This window comes from Phoca vitulina, unplaced genomic scaffold (genome assembly GCF_004348235.1).
Source record: "Phoca vitulina isolate PV1807 unplaced genomic scaffold, GSC_HSeal_1.0 scaffold65, whole genome shotgun sequence".
In the NCBI taxonomy this organism is placed as follows: Eukaryota; Metazoa; Chordata; class Mammalia; order Carnivora; family Phocidae; genus Phoca; species Phoca vitulina.
In genome coordinates, this window is record NW_022589768.1 from 3127834 (window position 1) to 3149807 (window position 21974).

The 21974-nt window shown below is 40.8% G+C and overlaps 1 protein-coding gene across 1 annotated transcript in view; it reads right to left on the minus strand.

Moving 5' to 3' along the window:
- ADAMTSL3 (ADAMTS like 3) overlaps nucleotides 1–21974 on the minus strand; it is a 282288-nt gene that overhangs the window by 64463 nt on the left and 195851 nt on the right. Inside the window, exons 17-19 of the mRNA XM_032391915.1 lie at nucleotides 13782–13974; nucleotides 13517–13696; nucleotides 2919–3072 (exon numbers count right to left, since the gene is read on the minus strand). Coding sequence (XP_032247806.1) covers nucleotides 2919–3072; nucleotides 13517–13696; nucleotides 13782–13974 — 527 coding nt within the window. The remainder of the gene's footprint in view (nucleotides 1–2918; nucleotides 3073–13516; nucleotides 13697–13781; nucleotides 13975–21974) is intronic.

Genomic DNA, 21974 nt, shown 5'->3' on the forward strand with positions numbered 1-21974 from the left:
CTATATTGGCCTTGATAGTCCCAGTGGAATAAAAGACAAGTGCACCAACAGAGAAAGGGAATCACTGGGTGTTATATGCAAACAATGAATCATGGAACACTACTTCAAAAACTAATGATGTACTGCATGGTGACTAACATAACATAATAAAATTAAATTTAAAAAAAACAGAGAAAGGGAATCAGAGCTACTATGGGATAGACAGCTACTATGGTGAATTTTTAGGGGATTCTTAGGAAATAGGGAAAAACACACAATACCCAGGTAAATCAGATAGCATGAATACGAAGGACGTCTAATCAGCATGGTGATATTATTTACTTCAGTGAATCCTAGTAGCTCAGGCCAGGGAACCAAAACCCAAACAAATATCACCTGAAAAGTAATACCAGGGTTGAAGTGAGCAGGTGATCAAGGCAGGGGTTGAAGGAAGGGCAAGAATATCTACAGCGAGGCTTTCACCAAACAAGAGGAGCGAGATGGGGGTGGGGGAGGGAGAGCAGGAAGCTACTTCTGAGGGCCATGTCTGAGCAAGTGTAAGGGGTGACCATGCCAGGGTGATGGGGCAGGGGTCAGGGAAGTCAACGATGGTAGGAAATAGGGATATCGGGGTGTTAGAAAGTTCAAGGACACGGATGTTGGTTGTCGGCAAGGAAGAATGAGCCTGGTGGTAGTGTGTGCTGGGAAAAGGCAGCTGGTGTCTGTAGGTCTGCACGTGATGCACTAGAAGGTGTATGGAGGGCAGTGTTAGTACTGAATGCATGACAGTGGCAGGGAAATGGTGCGAGACAGCAGGGGTCCAGAGGATGGGTGAATGCCACGTGTGTCACTTGGCTCTGCGATATGGTGATGGGGAGAAGAGGATGCCACATCACAGTGCAAAGGGAGAAGCCACATGTCAGCAAGCAAGGGCTACTAAGCAAAGGTGATGGCGTGAGCCAGGCTACAGTGGGAATGGAGGCCCAGCTCGGGGTGATCTGGCAGGGCTGGGAGCAGGCGTTCCCCTCTCTTCTCTGCTTCCATGACCCACATGTTTGGCAAGCTAGGGAATGGGGTGGGGAAAGAAGAAATATTACTGGCTTTTTTCTTTCTTTCTTTTTTTTTTTTTTTTGCACTCCCTAAAGCTTATAATTTTACTCTATTCTCCACTGCATGCTGTAATAGTTTATAATTTCATCTGCACCATGTTGCATACCCTAACAACCACGATGTATTTCCGTATGCTATTCTGTGATTATCTTAGAGGAAGTTCCAGTACTCCTTTAATCTCACTCTCCTCGAAGGCAGTTTATCACATTTTTTCTGATAAAAATCAGATAGATAAGCATTTTGAAGCATGACATGGTGCCATATGCCACAGGCATTCTTGAATTCCAGGACACGAGGAAACTTGGAATCTCACATTTTTGGAATCTCAAGATTTTGGAAATGTGTTCTCGAAGAATTCCCAGAGAAAAAAGTTGACGTTGTCCATAAATGAGCATAAAGAGGCGGCTAAGAGCATGGACTCGGGCATCAGACAGACCTGTGGTCAAACAGACCAAGGTGTCCACCTGGCAGCTACGGATCTTTGGTCAAGTCTTGTACATTCTCTAAGTCTTGGGTTTCTTGTCTCTAAATGGGGATAATGTCTGTCTCACAGATCTCTGGGGACTAAAGGACCTAAAGCATGCAAGGAGCTCCACACAATAAATGCAATAAATAGTCCAAAAAATGCTACTGCTTTTTTTTAAACTTATTAACTGTTTTTTTTTTTTTTTCTTTGTTTTATGAGTTTCTCCAGGGAAGTTTTTGGTAAATTTGGATTTTATATCTCAGGTTTTTTTCCTTAAGCAGCATTAACATAATAGTTAATTTTCTGATTTTTGTTTACTTACCATAAGCTCCGGAGGGTACCTGAGGTACTTAATAGGTGAATTCACTTTACGGTGAATAATTAAAGACTGTGAACAAGAAAGCAGGAGACAGACCCAGAAGCTGTGCAGTCCTAGTATGCCTTTCCCCTATCTCCGAACCCCACCTCCCTCCACTACTCTGCTGCCTTATTTTCTTTCTTTTCTTTTAAGATTTTATTTATTTGAGAGACAGAGATTGAGCATGAGCTGGGTAGAGGGAGAGGGAGAAGCAGACTCCCTGCTGAGCAGGGAGCCCTCCATGGGGCTCAATCCCAGGACCCCAGGATCATGACGTGAGCTGAAGGCAGACACTTAACCGACTGAGCCACCCAGGTACCCCCTGCTGCCTTATTTTCATGTGTTGTCACCCACCCTCCTACATGAAACACACATGCGTATGTGCAAACATATATTCTGTTATGTATACTGAAAATACAGAGGAGTCCGACATGCATATTAGCTTTTGGATATAATGAAGCCATACTATTAACTCATTATACTAAGCTTGTTATTTAGAATTAATTGAAGAAGTGCCCAAACTATCATTTAAAAAAAGACAATGATAATTTATGTTTTCATCCTTGCTGGTTTTAGATTATACACAAGAACAGATACCTGAATACTTAAAAATACTTAGCTCTTCTACTCTTACTGGAATGCATCCAAATGCATCACTGGTGAATAAACTGGGAAGTAGTCCAACTTAACTTCTACAAGAAATACTCCCGGATTGTTAGTGGAAGAAATCATGGCCACGTGAAGGATAGAAGGAAGTGTAAGTGCAAGTGAGGAAGACTAACAGATGCATTTGTTAAGTTGGGTGGACATTTCTTAACATTGACTTTCCTTCGAACGGTATCTTGTATTCAACATTATACTGGTGGTTGCTTCAAACGATTCTGGGTTCCTCTTGATCTGCTTTACCTACAGATTAGGAACGTGCTGCTTTACGGGAAATACAGCCATCGGGACGAGAGGAACAGAATGAACATATCCGATGGAGCATGGCCTGGACATACTTACTATCGCACGCAGGCATCTGGCAAGATCTTACAAGAGGGGGCCCTGGAAGGTCTCGGCACATCATCTCACCGAGGGGAACGCGCCGGCCTTTGGCCGTCCGCCTCTGACACACCTGTTTTCTTCGCTGGGTTCCAACACCACAACTGACGGAACACTGCAATGAGAATTGCGCACCCGTCACATGGAGCGTCCGCAGACAACAGCCAGGTCTCCGGCGGCACCAGAGGGGTCCCACGTGTGGCTGCCATTTGTACGTGAACCATTTCCTAGGCTCGAACCCCTCTTATTTCTTATTGATAATTTATTTCTTTAATTCGAGTACACATGACACACAATGTTACGTTAGCTTCAGGTGTAGAACACAGTGATTGGCCAAGTCTCTGCGGCACTCGGTGCTCACCGCAGTCAGGCCCGTCACCGCGCAACATCATTATGGTATTACCGACTGTATCCCCCACACTGTGCTTTTCATCCCCGTGACTTGTCTTTTTTTTTTTTTTTTTTGACTTATCTTTTATAACACAGGGAGTTCCCTCCCTTCCTTCCTCCTCTCTGAGACAGTAATTAATTTCCAGTAATTTACTGTCATGGGGATTTTTTGACAGTGTAATTGATATCTGATTTATTTTTTAGTTGTCTATTTATACAGTAAGATGATCGTGCTTAAAAAAAAAAAAAAGATACACACCCACGACCAAGACTTCAAGAAACAGAAAAGTATTAAAGGACAGTTTTTTAAAAACCACTCAAAATACATAAAATAACACTAGTATTTGATCATCAGTGTGTGCATAACATTGATAGTTGATAATCATTGTGTGTACATGCAATTTTAATTTTAAAATGTAATGCAGTTTTATTAGGTATATTAGAAAAAAGGGAACTAAAGTAGAATTAAAGGAGTTGTTGAAGACCTGAGGTTTTTTTTCCCGCCATAACAATTAATTCCCTAAAGAACCCTGTTATGTTAATGAAGAAAATTGAAGAAACCAACAGGAGATTTAGATGGTTGTTTGTTTGTTTGTTTTTTTAATTTTATTATGTTATGTTAGTCACCATACAATACATCATTAGTTTTTGATGTGGTGATCCACGATCCATTGTTTTCGTATAACACCCAGTGCTCCATGCAGTACGTGCCCTCCTTAATACCCATCCCCGGGCTAACCAATCCCCCCTCCCCCCTCCCCTCTAAAACCCTCTTTGTTTCTCAGAGTCCATAGTCTCTCATGGTTCATCTCTCCCTCCAATTCCCCCCGCCCATTTTTCCCTTCCTTCTCCTAATGTCCTCCATGCTATTCCTTATGTTCCACAAACAAGTGAAACCATATGATAATTGACTTTCTCTGCTTGACTTATTTCACTTAGCATAATCTCCTCCAGTCCCATCCATGTTGATGTAAAAGTTGGGTATTCATCCTTTCTGATGGCTGAGTAATATTCCATTGTATATGTGGACCACATCTTCTTTATCCATTCATCTGTTGAAGGACATCTCGGCTCTTTCCACAGTTTGGCTATTGCGGACATTGCTGCTATGAACATTGGGGTGCATATGGCCCTTCTTTTCACTACATCTGTTTCTTTGGGATAAATACCCAGCAGTGCAGTTGCTGGGTCATAGGGTAGCTCTATTTTTAACTTTTTGAGGAACCTCCATATTGTTTTCCAAAGTGGCTGCACCAGCTTACATTCCCACCAACAGTGTAAGAGGGTTCCCCTTTCTCTGCATCCTCGCCAACATCTGTTGTTTCTTGTGTTGTTGATTTTAGACATTCTGACAGGTGTGAGGTCGGATCTCTCTGTGGTTTTGATTTGTATTTCCCTGATGCCTTCCTACATGAAGAACACCAAGAAGAGCAGATACTTGGGTCAGACTTTCTTTCCCTTTGAACCATGCAGACCCTGTTCCACTGTCTTTGTGGATGCTACCGTGAAGATGTGCGCGGCCAAACAGGCAGTTTCTGTTGTGTATCTGTTTGCCCTTTCTGCCCAGAGATCTGTGGGCTCTTTCTTTACCCATGAAGTCCTGCACCGTAGGCAGACTATGTCACACTGGGTCATATTTTCTTGGTACGTGGTATGCTGTTATGATGTAGAGACCAAAGCTTTTATCAAAGAAAGTTTTTATTATTATTTATTATTCATAAATTCCCCTTTATTATCTCTGAATATTTTTCTTTTTCATTTTCTGTGCCATTTGTTCTGTTCTTTCACAAACACCAGTGTGCTCGGGTTGATCTCCTCTCTGTCTTCCACACCCATCACTGCCTCTGAAAAGCAGTGTGCATCTTCACTCTTTTCCTACATGGTAGATGCAGCCTTCCAGCCTGCACACATCTCCATCTTCTGTCTTTCCTTTAATTTTGTTGTTGTTTGTAATCTGTGGGTTTTTTGTTTGTTTGTTATTTGCCTCTGACTGTTCCAGTTGTCTTCTCCTTTTGTTGACTTACAATCTCTTTTCGAGCTCAACCTCATTTTAAAGCTACTTTCCCATCAGACACCAAGAGCATACTTTCCTCGGGAATATGAGCCTATTTGTTGGAACTGTTCCCTGGGTAGTAGCTCTGTGATGTTACCGCCATTCCTGTGACTCTTGCTTGCTCTTCCTTTCCCTGCAACCCGGCTTCCTCCTTCTCCTTCTCTGTGCCCCTGCCCACCTGGTGTTGCTGCGGAGGTTTTCTGCTGGAACTCCGAGTGCAGCTGTGTGCGAACAACATGGGCAGGGGTGAGCTAGGGCACCTTACAGCTATTGTGTGCAACCCTCTGGCACCACATTTTTGTGTCTTTTGCCCACATGTCTGTTCGGCTCTTGGCATCCGAGGGGCTGCTGTGACTCAGAGAAGAGCCTCTTCCAAAACTGGCTCCCTGGGGACTAATGCAGCACCTGCTGTCCCTTCCTCCCCCCCCCACTTCATCCCCGGCAGCCCTCCTTGGCTAGGAGGCCTGTGGGTGCCATGTCTCCTTTGGCACCACCTGCCCCACGGCTCCACGGGGACATTCTCGGGGCAGCTCGCGGTCTAGCCCTTGTCTGCCCTCTGTAACCAGAGGACCGTGGATGGGCCTTGGAGGACTGTCGCCCATCGTCTGAGGGAGATCTACTCCGCACTCGGCGCCTGATGGATACTTGCCAGCTCCCAGCCTTTGCTCTCACTTTGGCCCAGATTTTACGGTCTTTGGCAGGTGTGTTCCATGATTTATAGTTTGGGATTCTGGCCATTTCATTGTTTACTGAAGACAGAGTGTTCCCTCTCTTCCATTCTCCTTGTGGGTTTTTTGTTGGGTTTCAAAGGAAAGGAATGGAATTTTTTTTAAAAAATCCTTTATTGTCGTCTTTAACAGCCCTAAACTACTCATATTTTTCAGGACAGAGAAAAGCTCTTTGTAAGCTTTTAAACAAATAACTTCAAATTACCATTTACCAAATTATGGTTTATTTTTTTTAACGAAGTCAAATCATCATCTAGGAGTTTCCCATGTAATAATTAATGTCAACTTTTTTCATTTTAAAGATGTATTTATTTATTTATTAGAGAGAAAGAGGGAAGGGGAGGGGCAGAGGGAGAGAGAGAGAATCTCAAGTAGATTCCCTGCTGAGCACAGAGCCCAACATGGGGCTCTATCCCGGAACCTGGAGATCATGACCTGAGCCAAAATTAAGAGTCAGCCACGCAGCCGAGCCACCCAGGTGTCCCAAAAGTTAACGTCAACTTTTTAATTTTGCTTCATATAACAGTGAGTTACATAATTGCCAGTCTCCACTCATAAGCCATTTCTAATGATAAATATATGATTTTTTTTCTCCCCATGATGAATGGGAGCATCATTTGTAAACCCCTTCTCTGGATGGAGGTCTTACATGACCTTGTGTCACCTAAGTTCAAAGTTAGGGTGCCATTAGAGAATGTTCCCACCTCAGAAAGAAAGGAAGTGACCAAATCAGTGCCATTAATTACAATTCACAAAGCAGCAACCTTATCCAATGTGTCTACTATTTATTCTACAGAAATCTGGTAGATTCCTTTGGAAGAGCTCAGGGGAACAAGATACCCTAAGTTTTTGCAACTTTGCAACAATTTGTCTGTGACCTTTACACTTGAAGGTCACGTTGGCAGGGTATAACATCCTTGGCTCACATTTTCCTTCTTGTAGTATATTAAATATGTTGTTCCATTGCTTTCTAGTATGAAGTGGTCTTGTCGAGAAGTCTGACGCTAATCCAATTTTCTTGCCCTAGTAAGTGACTGGGTCTTTTTGCATACCCAAACACATTCCTTTATCTTTAAAATCCAGTACTTTAGCAGCAGATATCTCGATATTGGCCATGGTGGGTCCATTTTCCCAGGGCTGTGGTGTGCCGTTTCAATATTGTGATTTGTGTTACATGGTGATCTTATTTACAGTCTTTGTTCCATTGTTTTGGTTTTCTTTTCTTGGGACTCTAATAATACTTATACGTTGGATTTTTTTTTCTCTTTCATATCTGTTATTTTTACTTGAATTCCTTCTATTTCTCTTTATTTTCAATTCCCTCCTTTCTCTCATTTCTCTTATTACACTTCTTTCTAGTTTACTCTCCACTTGTGAAGTTTTCCCGTAAGTCGTCTGGTTCTCTCCTGAACCATATCAGCTCCTTCTGCTCACATCCCCGTTATCTATTCAACCTCATTTCTGGGCTTTTCTGTTTCCAATTTGTCTCTATGTCTTTCTTAATTTCTTTTAGCTCATTTCAAAAGAGTAAGTTATATATTCATCTGCCAACTTTTAATGACGTTGCTATGTTATTGACACTTTTATCTTAAAGTATCTTTGTATGGGGCTTGCTGATGCTCCTATTTAAATAATTTATTTTTTCCTGAACTTTTAGGAAAGTGTAAGGAGGTGGCAGTGTTTCAAGTTCATTGTCTTCACTGTTCCTTCTTCTGATGTTGAGAAGAAGTATTCAACAGTTTGGCCACAGTCCTGAGATTCGTATCTTCTGGACTCTTCTGCTCCCAGGGTCCGAGCATCCCTTCCCTTCCCCTCCGTGTCCTTTCTCAGCTTGGATTATGGCTGTGGCAGGTCAGCCGGGTATTTCATCAGCTCTTAGGGATGTGCCCTCCCCTTGTGCTCTCCAGTCTTCTTAAGGCCCCCATGGGTCCGCATGATCTTCCTCATACTCAACCATGGCCTGGGACCCAGCATCCTCTCTCGGTGTCACCGATGGGTCTCAGACCCTGAGGTGGAAATGTATCATTGACTTCTGTGTTCCCTGGCTCTTGGCCTGCTCTTACCTTCTTTCTGTTGGCCTAGCTGTTAAACTTACAGCTTCTGCCCAGTTTCCTCTACGGCGCATGATTTGGCCTCACCCACGTGTATCACTTGTGTTAAAGTGGCTATCTGTGCTTTTTCTTTCCTCTGGCAATCCTAATTGCTCGTTTTTTGCGTGTTTTTTTAATTGAAGGATAGTTGACATACAATATTATATTCGTTTCAGTTGTACAACAGAGTAATTAGACAACTCTACATACATTACCAAATGCTCACTGCGATACATGGAGTCACCTTCTGTCACCACAAAAAGTCATTATGATATTATTGACACTATTCCCTGTGCTGTGCTTTTCATCCTTGTGACTTACTGACTTTGTAACTGGAAGTTTGTCACTCTTCATCCCCTTCACCGTGAGGGATCTGGGGATATTCCACAACCAGGTCGCCATCGTGATTTCACTTCACTGAAAGCCTCCTACTTTCAAAGGAACTGCTAGTGACAACATATGCTCATATGTCATGGTAATCATTTTTCCACGGCTTCAACTACCGCTTAAATGCTGACGCTTCCCAAAATTAACTTTAGTGCAGATCTCTCCTGAGCTGCAATTCCTTACTGATGCCTTGACAGGCCCTCAAACTACACACACCTCAAAATAGACTCATTCCGTCTCCCTTTCAAGTCACCTCCCAAATGTGTTTTTCCTTCCCCAATTCATTTTAAAAAGAATGCCTGCTCTATCCATTGACCACACCCCTCTTTTTTGCTTCTTTCTTACGAGTTCAGTCACCAAATCTGCCCTCGACATCTGCTAACCATCGCCCACTACTATCTACTATTCTCTACCCAGCTGCTTCCTTATTCTCCTTGGTTTTATTCCAACCTCCTCTAAAAAGCTCTCCCAGGCTCTGGTTCCTTCCCCTGTAACACGCCGTTCACACTGCAGCCAGAACCGTGTGCCTAAAAATGCTGCATTTCACTTCCCTATTCAGAAACCTTCCTCGGTGTCCTCGGCCACTGCAGGGCCCTGAGGTCCTTCCCGGTCTGACTGCAACCTCTCCTCTCCATCTCGTCCTTCTGCTTCTCTACTGCATCCTCATCTCCAGCTGTGGAAGACTGACAAGCTCGCCCCCTGTGCCTCCGTGTGCGCTCCTGTCACTGCCTGGACACCCTTGGTCTCCTTTCCGCCCAGCCTGCACTCAACCCTGAAGACCCAACTCTATGGCTGCATCTTCTGCGGCACTTCCCTGGGACCCACGCAGACGCAGATGTCTCCCCTCGATTTCCACTCAGTTGTGTAGATGGGAGCCCTTTATTGGGCTTGTTACATAATTTTTTATGGCTGCCTCATTAAACTGTAAGCTCACTGAAGATCAAATTCTTGGCTGACTCAGGTTCTGAGGGCCCGGGGTAGTTAACACAGCAGTGTTTGGGCAGTGTCTGCTGGTGATGTGACTGAGCAATGGGGCTGTGACAACAGGCATGTTCAGTTTAGAAGAAGCTTTTAGAAGTCTCTTTATTTTAGTCAACAAGTATTTACCGAGCACCAAGTGGGATACACAGATGCAGAGATGGTCCTTCCCCTCTGGCAGTTATAATCTAGTCGAGAAAATAAGGCATATCTGTGTGTGTGTGTGTGTGTGTGTACTATTTAAAATAAGTGGAAATGGGCACCTGGTTGGCTCAGTCAATTGAGTGTCTGCCTTTGGCTCGGGTCATGATCCCAGAGTCCTGGGATCAAGCCCCGCATTGGGCTCCCTGCTCAGCGGAGAGCCTGCTTCTCCCTCTCCCTCTGCCTGCCGCTCAGCCTACTTGTGCTTTCTCTCTCTCTGTCAAATAAATAAATAAAATCTTAAAAAAAAAATAAGTGGAAACAGAGAAGTAGATGGACTTGGATACACTGGGTATATTTCAGGCAAGTCAAAATGTACAAGTAAACTGTCATCTGGAGTCTAAAAAGACATTATTATTCAAGTAGAAGAGTGGTTATCTACAGAATTATTAATATTAAGAAACTCATAATTAATACTACAAATAAAAAGTAAAAGGAAGATTTTAGAATAAACCTGGAGAGCTGGAATACTCTTTTATTCATGGAAGGAATACCTAATGCATTTGGATCAATCGCCTTGGATCAAGACCAAACTAACCCTGTAGGATAATGATTGATAGAATGGATTTTCAGCTAGAGATCAGATATTTCCTAGCTTTACCAACCATCAGTTATGAAGATTAAACTAAAAAACACCTTAGAGAAGCCCAACCAAGATTCTTAGACTTTGTGAAAAGGAGTCCAGACATTGGAACTTCTTGAGATCATTTCCATTGTAAGTAACCATCAATAAGCTGAAACTGTCTTATAAATAGGATTGTGTGTGTGTGTGTGTGTGTGTGTGTGTATAACCCTTTCATGCAGTGGTGTGCTGGTAAACACTTCACAAGTCTTGGAGAGAGAGCACTGACTATATTGCCAACTTCTGTGGTGTGAATGCTCCCATCATGGCTGATTTCAAGCTATCAACCTGATGTCACTGAGCACGAGGTAGGAGATCACAGTTGGTTCTTGCAAGCTGGTACGGATGGGCTGCAATATACTATCATTTTCATGAGTCATTTAGTAAGCCTATTGAAAATTAGAATGCCACATTTATAAATCCATGTGTCCAGGACATATCTTGAACTGTTCTTTGTAAGAATTTCTCATTAAAGAGATCTTCTCCTTTTTACTTAGCATATGGATAAATTTCAAGAATTGAAGAGTTAGCAGGTGTCAGAAACTGAACACAGGAGCTGAGGAAGTCAGAGATGATCATAAGTGTTGGAAAGATGGTGGTGTACTGACAGAGACAGGGAGTGAGGTGGGGAGCCAGTTGGGAATGAAGAGCTTGTCTCTTTGCTTTCCCAGGTTAAAGACGCATCCTGTTTGGAGAGCTGGGGGCACTGTATTGAACAGAAAGTTAGATACTGTTCCTGCAGATAGAGAATTATCTATAGAAGTCAGAGAAGAGGTCAGGACACAGACGCAGCTATGGAGGAAAAATGCAGTGATACACATCAAATATCTGGTCAGATATTGAGTTTTTTGGAGATCTGGAGGAAGACAAACCAATTGACAAGATGTAGTTAAGTAAACAGGAAAAATAAAAAACACCAAGAAACATCATGAAGGAGAATGATGAAGGTAGACAAAATGGTCAACTACTCCATCAAAGCCAAGAGAGTAAAGAATGAGGAACGAGGGAAGCCTGGGTGGCTCAGTCGTTAAGCATCTGCCTTCGGCTCAGGTCATGATCCCAGGGTCCTGGGATCGAGCCCCGCATCAGGCTCCTTGCTCTGCAGGAAGCCTGCTTCTCCCTCTCCCACTCCCCCTGCTTGTGTTCCCACTCTCGTGTGTCTCTCTCTGTCAAATAAATAAAATCTTTAAAAAAAAAAAAAAAAAAAGAATGAGGAACAATTTTACTGGATTTCCATCAAGACACAGGGCCACAAAACAGGCTGCAAGGGGTCCGTGGAGCACAGAAATCCACCATTTGGGAAGACTGCCCCATATATGAGTCAATGCTCCCTTCTTAGAACTTGAAATGCAGTGTAAAAATCAAAGCCTTCTTCTTGCCCAAAACTTAGTTCAGATCTAAAAACTAATGAGCCAATGAATGAACAAAGCCCAAACATGCCATGAATAGAGCTAGTGTCAGGAAGGGGGACTATTCCAGCTGCAGGCTGAGAGGTCTGGCTCGGTGAAAAATGGGAATTCTGGCACGGCTCCTCAGCCTCTCTCTCTGTCCAGGGTTAGTGGCCAGTTCCAACACAGAGAGGCCTTATCCAGAACCACAAGATGGATGGCTGCCCCCAAGCGAGCCAGCCCAGGGCAGAAGGACTAGTGTGGCAGAAACCTTTGGAGAGGGTGGCAGTGTGGCATCAGAACTTCTGCCAGAACAAAGCAACTCTGCAATGAAAGGAAATTTCAACAAACAGGAGAAAAGCTGAACCCAGTAGGAAACCCAACGTGTGTGCCTGACTGGACCCGAGTCTGCATGTTGGCTTTTGGTTTCACAAGCTGAGGCTGGCTCTGCCTTCCTGAGCATGTGTGCACGCCCACCCTGCCTCCCGGGTGGAGGTTTTCTAGAGATGCAGCTTTGGCTGGGAATGGGGAAGATGTCTTGACTGTGCTTGGGCTGATCTCTGGGGGTGACCAGCAGGTTGCTCAGTGGTGGCCTAGGAAACCGACTCGCCTGAGTTCCAACCCAGCTCACGTGGGCAACCTTCTCTTCTGTCTCCTCTTGTTTCTCCTTGCAAAAAGCCTTCTTTTTTTTTTTAAAGGTTTATTTATTTATTTTAGGGAGAGAGAGAGAGCATGAGTGGAAGGGGCAGAGGAGAGGGAGAATCTCAAGTAGACTCCCCGCTGAGCATGGAGCCCGACACGGGGCTCGAACTCACGACCCTGAGATCATGACCTGAGCAGAAACTGAGAGTTGGATGCTTAACCGACTGACCCACCCAGGCTCCCCCCCACCCCCCGCAAAAATGCTCCTAATGAATGACTTGCTTGTCCTTGTTAGCAGGCTTGAGCTTTTCTAAAGATCATCACTTCAACAACACTTTGCATTTCCCCTGACTTTGCAAAGAATCTTGGGGAAGAATATTTACCTGTTCAGAGCTTGGGAGAGCTCCAGGACCTGTCATCGATCTCATGGCCACTGGCCACAAGGATACTCTAAGCCAGACAGGAAAACCAGACACATACTCAGGAAGTAGCTCCCCATTGAAGTACAGTAAAAAATTGGGTCATTGTGAGTTAAAGCTGGGAAATCCTTCATGATTTTAGGGGATGAAAGATTTCACAGAAGAGGGAAGCTCAGACATGGATCCAGGATTTGAGAGCAAGGACAAGAGCAAAGACACAAAGGCAAGCTGGGGCAGACGTGGTTAACAGTGTTACTTTGACGATACATGGTCAGCAACTGCAAATTCGCTGTTCACAGAAATGGACGGGGCAGGAAGCACCATCAGTCTCCACTCTAAAAGGCCAGTGAGAAGACATGGCCATGATGTCTGCTTCCGGCGCCCTTGTAGGACTACAGGATGAGATGAGCACAACGGGGTTTGACCGTGCCCAGCACTGAACGCAGGGCTCGGGGGAAGTCCAGGAATGCCAGAAAGTGCCCTTTCCTATGTGTCAAGATGATTTCTGATGTCAGCTTGCCTCTCTACCCCCACTGGAGGCCCCCGGGTTATGTACCCCAACCACATGCTTCCAGATCATCTTGTGGAGGACATATTTAGAGTCTGAAACAAACACGGGGCAAAAAAGAGGCGGGACCATGAGGTGGGGAATGGCCCTTACCTTTGACCAGTCTCCCACAGTGATATGCGGAGGGCAGTCTGTCCTGGCACAGGACTTATGGGAAGATGCCTTGGGTCCTTGGCACAATTCATCAGAGAGATTCAAAAAGCTGCCATCCGTTAACAGCTGCCGACAGGTGACTCTTCGATTGTGAGTTCCCCCTCCACACGTCCTGGAACACTGAGAAGGTGGAAGGGGCAGGGGGGTCAGGGCTCTTGCAGCCACAAGTGTGGTGGGCAATGGGGACCCCAGGCTGCCACATTACCTGCTGCCATTCTTCAATGTGCCAGCTAGGAGGGCAGTCAAACTGATTGCACGCTTGTAGGGCATGCGGCTTCTCGTCTCCACACTCCTCAGCGGGGGCCGGGGACTCCCCCGGGTGCAGGCAGTACACCTCTCGGGTCTGGATTCCCACACCACAGGTAGCTGAGCAGGGGCCCCAAGAGCCCGTGTGCCACCTGTACCAAAACACAACAGGGCAAGTCGAAGTGTCCTGTGAGACCACGTGCGGCGGTCAGAGCATACGCAACTTCAAGTTCTCGGGACGTCCAGACTTCACGCTCCATGTGCAGACCCGAGAGCCACCGCAGCCCCACTACTAGATGCGATGAAAATACAGAAACGTAATGTTTAAAGAAATGTCGGTAAGTGTTTAAAGGTTCTACCCATTTGGGAAAGCCCAGAGTACAAAAGAAGCAGACTTCTCCCCATTCTAGCATACCACCTTCTATCCATAATAAAAGCTTGGGTTTTGGTTTTGAATAGAGCCCCAAGGCAAGCATGATTTATATGGCTGTCAAAAGAAATTTTAAATGCTTAAAAGCACACTTCAGGAAATTTTCAGGGCACCTGGATTCATTATTTGGAATATCCCTAAGAAAATTCTTCTCTGTTAGGATTGGATTTACAACACGTGTATATATAATGTGATTCCTTTCCAATAAGATCTTGGAAAAATCAGGTTTTCTCATGAAACATCTGTAAAAATGAAAAACCAGGGCAAGCTGCTTTTGATATATATTTCCAAATTGCATTCAAGGAAGATTCTCTCAATTCACACTCCCAGCAGAAGCATGTGAGAGCGCCTGGCTTCCCACCCCTATACCAATACTGGACCATATCCCTGCCCATCTGATGGGTGCAAAGTTGTACATTATAGTTATCTTAATTTGTGGGTATGTAATTATTAGTGAACATGGATTTCTAACTAGTTACTGTAGAGCTATATCACGAGGAAACAATTTTAAAATGCTTAAAATTGGGGCGCCTGGGTGGCTCAGTCGTTAAGCGTCTGCCTTCGGCTCAGGTCATGATCCCGGGGTCCTGGGATTGAGTCCCGCATCGGGCTCCCTGCTCGGCAGGAAGCCTGCTTCTCCCTCTCCCACTTCCCTTGCTTGTGTTCCTGCTCTCGCTATCAATCTCTCTGTCAAATAAATAAATAAAATCTTTAAAAAAAATAAAAATAAAAAAAAATAAGATGCTTAAAATTGACACAAAAGGATGTTTGCTCCAAGATAGTTTGTAATAGCAAAAAAAAAAAAAAAATTAAATTTTACAAAATGGAAGGAAACAATCAAAATGTTCTACAATAAAGGTTAAAATAAATAATTGTATATTCATACAGTACAATGCCAGCAGCCATTAAAAAACAAAGTAGAAGTATAGTTATTGACATAGAAATAAATTTGATATTTTTTATGAGAAAACATAAAAAATACCTTATAATATTGTTTTATGCATTTATAAGTGCAGAAAAAAGGTCTGCATAATTATACATCCAAATGTTAACAGTGATGATCTCTAAATGATAGGATTTTTATTTTCTTCATTCTTGCCAGTATTTTCCCCTGATTTTTCTTAAAATAAACACTCATTATTAGAAAAAGTAAGTTAGTTCTTTGAAAAAAAAATAGTGTTAATCTAAAGGTGAATTTCAGCTTTTCTGATTTCTAATTTTCCATAATAAACATGTTTTACTTGTGTAAATAAGAGGAAAAATAAAAAATGAAAAACATTCAAGACAAATATAATGGGACAAAAACACTAAAATTTTTACTTATGAAGACAAAAGTTCACAACAAAGATATAATAATCATACAAGTATGAAGACTGAGTAAAAAGCATAAATACGTATGAAGTACAGCTCTTAGATATAAGAAAAATGGAAGGATAAGTAATAAAAATTTTTAAAGGCTATAAAATACATCTCTAAGCCCCTGATATATAAAGAAGGCAAACCTTAATAAGAATATAGAAAATTGGGGCACCTGGGCGGCTCAGTTGGTTAAGCATCTGACTCTTTATTTTGGTTCAGGTCATGATCTCAGGATTATGGGGTGAAGCCCCACGTCGGGCTCTGCAGTCAATGGGGATTCTCTCTCTCCCTCTCCCTCTGTCTCTCCCCCCGGCTCCTGTGTTTTTTTCTCTCTCTCAAATAAATAAATCTTTAAAAAAAATAATGTAGAAAACTAACGCATTTGAACACCTTGGTTAAGTAAGTAACTTTTTAGGAAATTACAAAAAGTTCTATTCAAGAAAGGGACCAGATCCTGTTAACTTTGTGGTCGAGTTCCCACAAATTTCCAAGAAACAGGTGAATTCCCACGTCATTTCAAAAGTTCCAAAGTGAAAAAGAAGATTAAAATATTTTAATGCATCATGAAGGTAGGAAAAACCTTGAGCACAAAATCTGACAAATATATATAAAAAATTTTTTGCATATAATTATATAGTCTAAACCCTAAATAAAAGAGAAGTATAAATCCTAAGTAAAACAGAAGCAAGTTAATCAAAGGATTAAAATACTACATAGTAAAAAAAAAAAAAAAAAATACTACATAGTATATGCTATGGACTGAATGGTTATATCCCTCCCCAAATTATTATGTTGAAGTCCTAATCTCCAGTGTGATGGTATTTGGAGACTGGGACTTTAGGAGGCAATTAGGGTTAGATAAGGTCGTGAAGGTGGGACCCTCATGATGGGATTAGTGCCCTTATCAGAATAGAAACCAGAGAGCTTGCTCTCTCTTTCTGCCAATAAGAGGACACAGAGAGAAGACAGCTGTCTGCAAGCCAGGAAGAGAGCTCTCATCAGAAACTGTGCCCTGTTGGCACCTTGATCTTAGACTTTTCAGCCTCCAGAACTGTAAGAATATAAATTTTGTTGCTTAATCTACCCAATCTATGATATTTTGTTATCACAACTTGAGCTGATTAATAAGATATGTTTTCTGACCACGGTGGAACTATATTAGACAATCCCAAATATTTAAAAGTTATGCAATATCATCTAAATTACTCATGGGTCAAAGGAGAAACCACAATGGAAATAAACAGCTTTTCTTAAATGCAGGTTACTAAAAATATGAAGTGCAAAAATCTGTGGAATGCAGCTAAAGCCATGATCATAAGGAAATCAATAGCCTTAAATGAATATTGTAAAAAGAAATGCTGAAAATCATAATCTAAGTATCCATTTCAAGCAGCTAAAAAAATACAGTAAATAAAAAAAAGTAGAAAAGAGGAACAAAATATATGAGAACAGATATGAATGAACCCAAAAATAAAACAAAAGTTGCCTCTTCAAAAGACTAATAAAATTGATAAATTCATGGTGATTTATGAAGAACAAAAAATATGAACCATAAATTACCAACATCAAGAATTAAAGAGAGAATCTCAAAGGCATTAAAAATAGAGTATACGTGTGTGATGAAAATCACTATATGTCAATAAATTTAAAAATTTACATAGACTGAAAATATGCCTAAAAAAACACAACTTATCAAAACTAACACATAAATGTAGAAAAATCTGACTAGTCCTATATCTATTAAATTAAAATTTTAATTTAAAATATTTAAAAAATAAACTCAAGTGTCAGATACCTTCCTTGGTGAATTATTTAAGGCATAAATAATTCCAACCTTACATAAACTCTCCAGAAAATATAAAAAGAAGGAAAACTTTCCCAACTCATTTAGGTCAATGTCACTCATAAACACAGATGTAAAAATCCTAAACCAAATATTAACAATGAAGTGATATATATAAAGAATATTATTATATCATGACCAAATTGGGTTTATTCCAGAAAGGCAAAGTTGTTTCAACCTTGGAAAATCAATCAGTGTTTATGATATTAACAAAACATAGGAGAGAAATCATGTGATCGTTTCAACAGAGGCAGAAAAACATTTGATAAATTTCAACAGCTATTCATGATTGAGAACTTTCTTAATCTGAATAAATGCATCCCAAAAATCAAGTGGTGGTGGTGGGGTGAAGCAGGAGAATACAGCAAGATATCTACATTCCTCTCTGTTTCAAAAAAAAAAAATAGCTATGACAGTTAACAAAAGACATAAGGGTAAAGCTCTTTTCCCATACAAAATAAACATCTCAGTAAACCAGAAATCAATTGGAAGCACAGTGCTGAAATTGACTAAAGTTGTCTAGGTTTAGTGGATGCCAGGATTGGAAACTTGCAACGGCAGCTGGGAGTTCAATTTGTATGGGGAAATTAAAGAGCACCACAGTGAGGGGGGTGACTGAAACACAGTGAGGGAGTCACTTCTAGAAACACAGTAGGGCAAGACTCCCTGACCCATAACTGAAGGCTAGAAAAATTAGCCTGTGTGTATGGTTGGAATTGATCAGCTGCCTGGGATAAAATAAAAGAATGGAGATAACCTGGAGCCTGCTTAATATTTTTAAGGATTTATTTATTTATTAATTTATTTTAGAGAGAGAGAGCAGGGGGAGGGGCATAGGGAGAGGGAGAGATAATCTCAAGCAGACTCTGTGGTGAGCACAGAGTCCAATGCAGAGCTGGGAGGAGAACCTAAAGGAAATAATATGAAACCTGGTTCTGATTTGAGGATCTTGGGGAGAGGTATTCATTCAAGTAAGCAGAAAACCCCCAGATAGGAACATATAACTCCCATTCAATATAAGCTTGCAAACCAAAAGGTCCAAGGAGAGAAAAAAAAATTAATGACATGAAGATAGCAAACACACAACAGATGAGAGAATTCCCCCCTAAAGAAATAGAAATAACAACAGCACTACTTGTATAGCATGTTCTATTTCCCACATTTGGTTTTAATATAATACTCACATTATCTTCATAATGTCTGAAAAAATCTTTAACATAACTATGTGGGGTTTTTTTATTCTTAGGGACTAATAGTGATCCAGGAAATAGCAGATTGGTTGCATGTGCTTACTTCTGTTCCCTTCCATCCACCCTCCCCTAAAAAATACCCAATAAAAAGACAGTAAAGGGATAAAGGTGGTATTAAACAAAGGCATATAACCACAAAGACAAAGAGACTGTGAGAGATGCAGTTGATTTTATAAGCTGGAGAAAAGATGGAAAGTGATGTTTAACTTAGCAGCCTGGAGAAATCTGAAAACTAAGCTGGGAGTTGGGAAAGTCCAAAAGCAAGAAGCCATGAAACAATCAGACACAACATATTTCTAAAAGTGGGGTGTAGCTGAAGTCAAAATAGATTCACTGAAAGTCTATATTAACCTGAAATCCTTTTGTGTCTCTTAGGCATGCAGGAGATTTATTCTCCCACACCCAGCAGAAAATTGAAGGCTTACTTAAGGACTTAAGGAATAGCAAAAAGTGGGAGACTGTACTAGGAATGGGGATTAAGTGAGGGTCTATGTATTGTCAGGTGAGACCGCCAGACTTCTTTCCTGACTTGGCTCAGAGAAAACACTTCCAATCAGACTTGTATCCCTTTCCCACTCTCAAACAAAAGGTTGGAGAATTCCTCACCAGAAATGTTAACTAGCTTGAGAGCAAAAAACAAATTCAGGAGGTCTCCCTGTGAACAGCCCATCCAGATCACTCTAGAGTGAAACCTACCACTCAACAAATTCTGTCCATATACACAGGGCTTCCAATCTGCTTTTGGGTACACTGTTCTTAAACAAGTAGATAGTCAAGGAACATAAAATATTTAATGAAAACATCTAAGAAAAAAAAAGAAACAAAAACAGGCATATGGGAGAAAACAGACACAATGCAAGGTACTGAAGAGAATAGAACAAAACTAATTTAAAATTAAAAAAAATTCATAATTCATATTCTCAAGAAACAGAAGGTATTGTATTCATGAAATGAAAACAGGACATTATTAAGAAAGGTACTAGGAACCTACAGAGAACCAAAAAAGACTCTTGTAAATTAAAAATGATTAAATAAAAATGTAACCAATCAGTTGAAAAATAGAAGTAAAGAAAAGTCTCAAAAAGTAGAAATAAAAGAAATGTAAAATAGGGTCAGTTCAGAATGTCGAACATTATACAATGGGAGGTTCATTTAAAAAGCAGAAGAAAAGAATAACTCAAGAAAATTTCCCAAAATGGAAAGAAGTGTTCAGATTTTAAAGCCCCTCCCTATTTCCCAACACAAAAGATAAAAATGAACTAAACCAAAGCATATAACGTTGTTCCATTGTCTTCCAGAGGGAACAAAACAGGTTTGTATAGAGGATGAGGGATCTAGGTGGCAAAGTAATTCTCAACAATAGCACTGAAAGTTAGAATTCGGTGAATGGAGCAATACTTTAAAAATACTTTTTGGGGGGGAAAATGATATGGAACCTTGAAATCTATACAAGACAAAATATTAAAGTGGAATAAAACATTTCCAGATATTCAAGAGCAAAAAATTTAATCCCCAGTTTTCTTGGGAAGCTCTTGGACTTATGTGCTCCAACATTGGGGTTCAGGTGCCCCTTCGGATCACTACATTTGTATCTTTGGGGTAAATACCCAGTAGTGCAATTGCTGGGTCGTAGGGTAGCTCTATTTTCAACTTCTTGAGGAACCTCCATACTGTTTTCCAGATTGGCTGCACCAGCTTGCATTCTTAAAGGACCTATTTCATTAGTAGCTCTACAGTTAATCAAAATAATTTCCATTTCACAAATAATCTAAGGGGCTTAAAGACTCTAATCACCACCCTCCCCCCAAACTTTACCAGGCTTTGTTGTCCGATATTTATTTCTTTTTTCACACCCATAAATCCGATATCATTATTGATCTACACAGTCAGTGACTTTCTTTTAGATTAAGTATCTTTACAATGTACTTTGCTCATCATTCATTCTTATATTCTTGTATCTTTCTTCTAGGATCAGTTTCCTGCTTAATGAATATGCTCTTTTAAAAATTATCTTTAGTAAGAGTTTGCTGATAGTAAAGTCTCCTGGTTTTGTTCACCTAGAATGTCTAACACAATAGTAGTTAACATTTTTTTATTACTTACTATGTTCTAAGCTCTTTTGTAAGTAATTTACATATATAATATGTATATTTATATATTTATATAATATGTATATATGTATATACTACTGCAATCTGAAAATATCCTGTTTCACTAAGTATGTAATACTAGGCTGACAGTTTTTTCCTTTTAACGATTTCAAGATAATATTCCTTATTGCCAATGAGAAGAAAACTCTTAATTTTGTGGCTATTTTTCCTCTTGTAGATCTTTACTCTCTGGTTGTTTTTGAGATATTTTCTTTGCCTTTGGAGTTCTCAGACTCAACTATCATGTGTTTAAGTGTTTATTTCTTTTTATTTTTCCTGCTTGGGATTTGTTGTGGCTCCAGATTCTTAGGATTCATATTTTTCATTAATTATGAAATATTCTCAGTCATCTCTTTGAATATTACCTCTGTTTTTTTTTCTTCAGCTCCATTTAGATATATTTTACACCCTGTCAATATTTCCTCTGTCTCTCTTACCTCTAGTGTGTATTTTACATACCTCATTTGCTCTCTGTGCTTTATTCTGGATAATTTCTTCAGATCTCTCTTCCAGTTCACCTGTTTACCCCAGTCCATAACTTTGAAGTTTCGATGATTATTTTTTTAACTTCCAGATATTCTATTATTAGAACCATATGGTTAAACCATATGAAATTGCCAATATGGGACCTTTTTGATTGATAAAATTGGAAATTTCATATAGTACAACCTAATATTTGGTTCATTAAAAAAATAATCTTCCAGGTATTTTTGATAGTTTGTTATTCCTAGGTTAGGTTTTCAATTTCCTATCTTATATCTTTAAATATTTTAAATAAACTTACTTTATATTTGTACCTGATAATTCCAGTATCTGAGGCCCTGGATATCTGATTTGGGTTTTCTCCCCCACTGATTCTCACACATTGTTTCTTCATGAATTTTTTTTTAATTTTTTTTTTTGTTGTGAGATCACTAATTAGGTCTTTGTGGGAATTTTAAGTTTGGAGGAGAAGACACATTCTTCCACAAAGGGTGTGCGTTAACTCTTGTCAAGAGCAATGTGAATTAATTTTTCAAATCACACTGTCAGAGTGAATATGAACCTCATTCCTACATAAAGGGCTATCTGTGGCTTTTAAATTCTCAGAGGAGTCTTTTTTTATTGAGGTATGACTGAT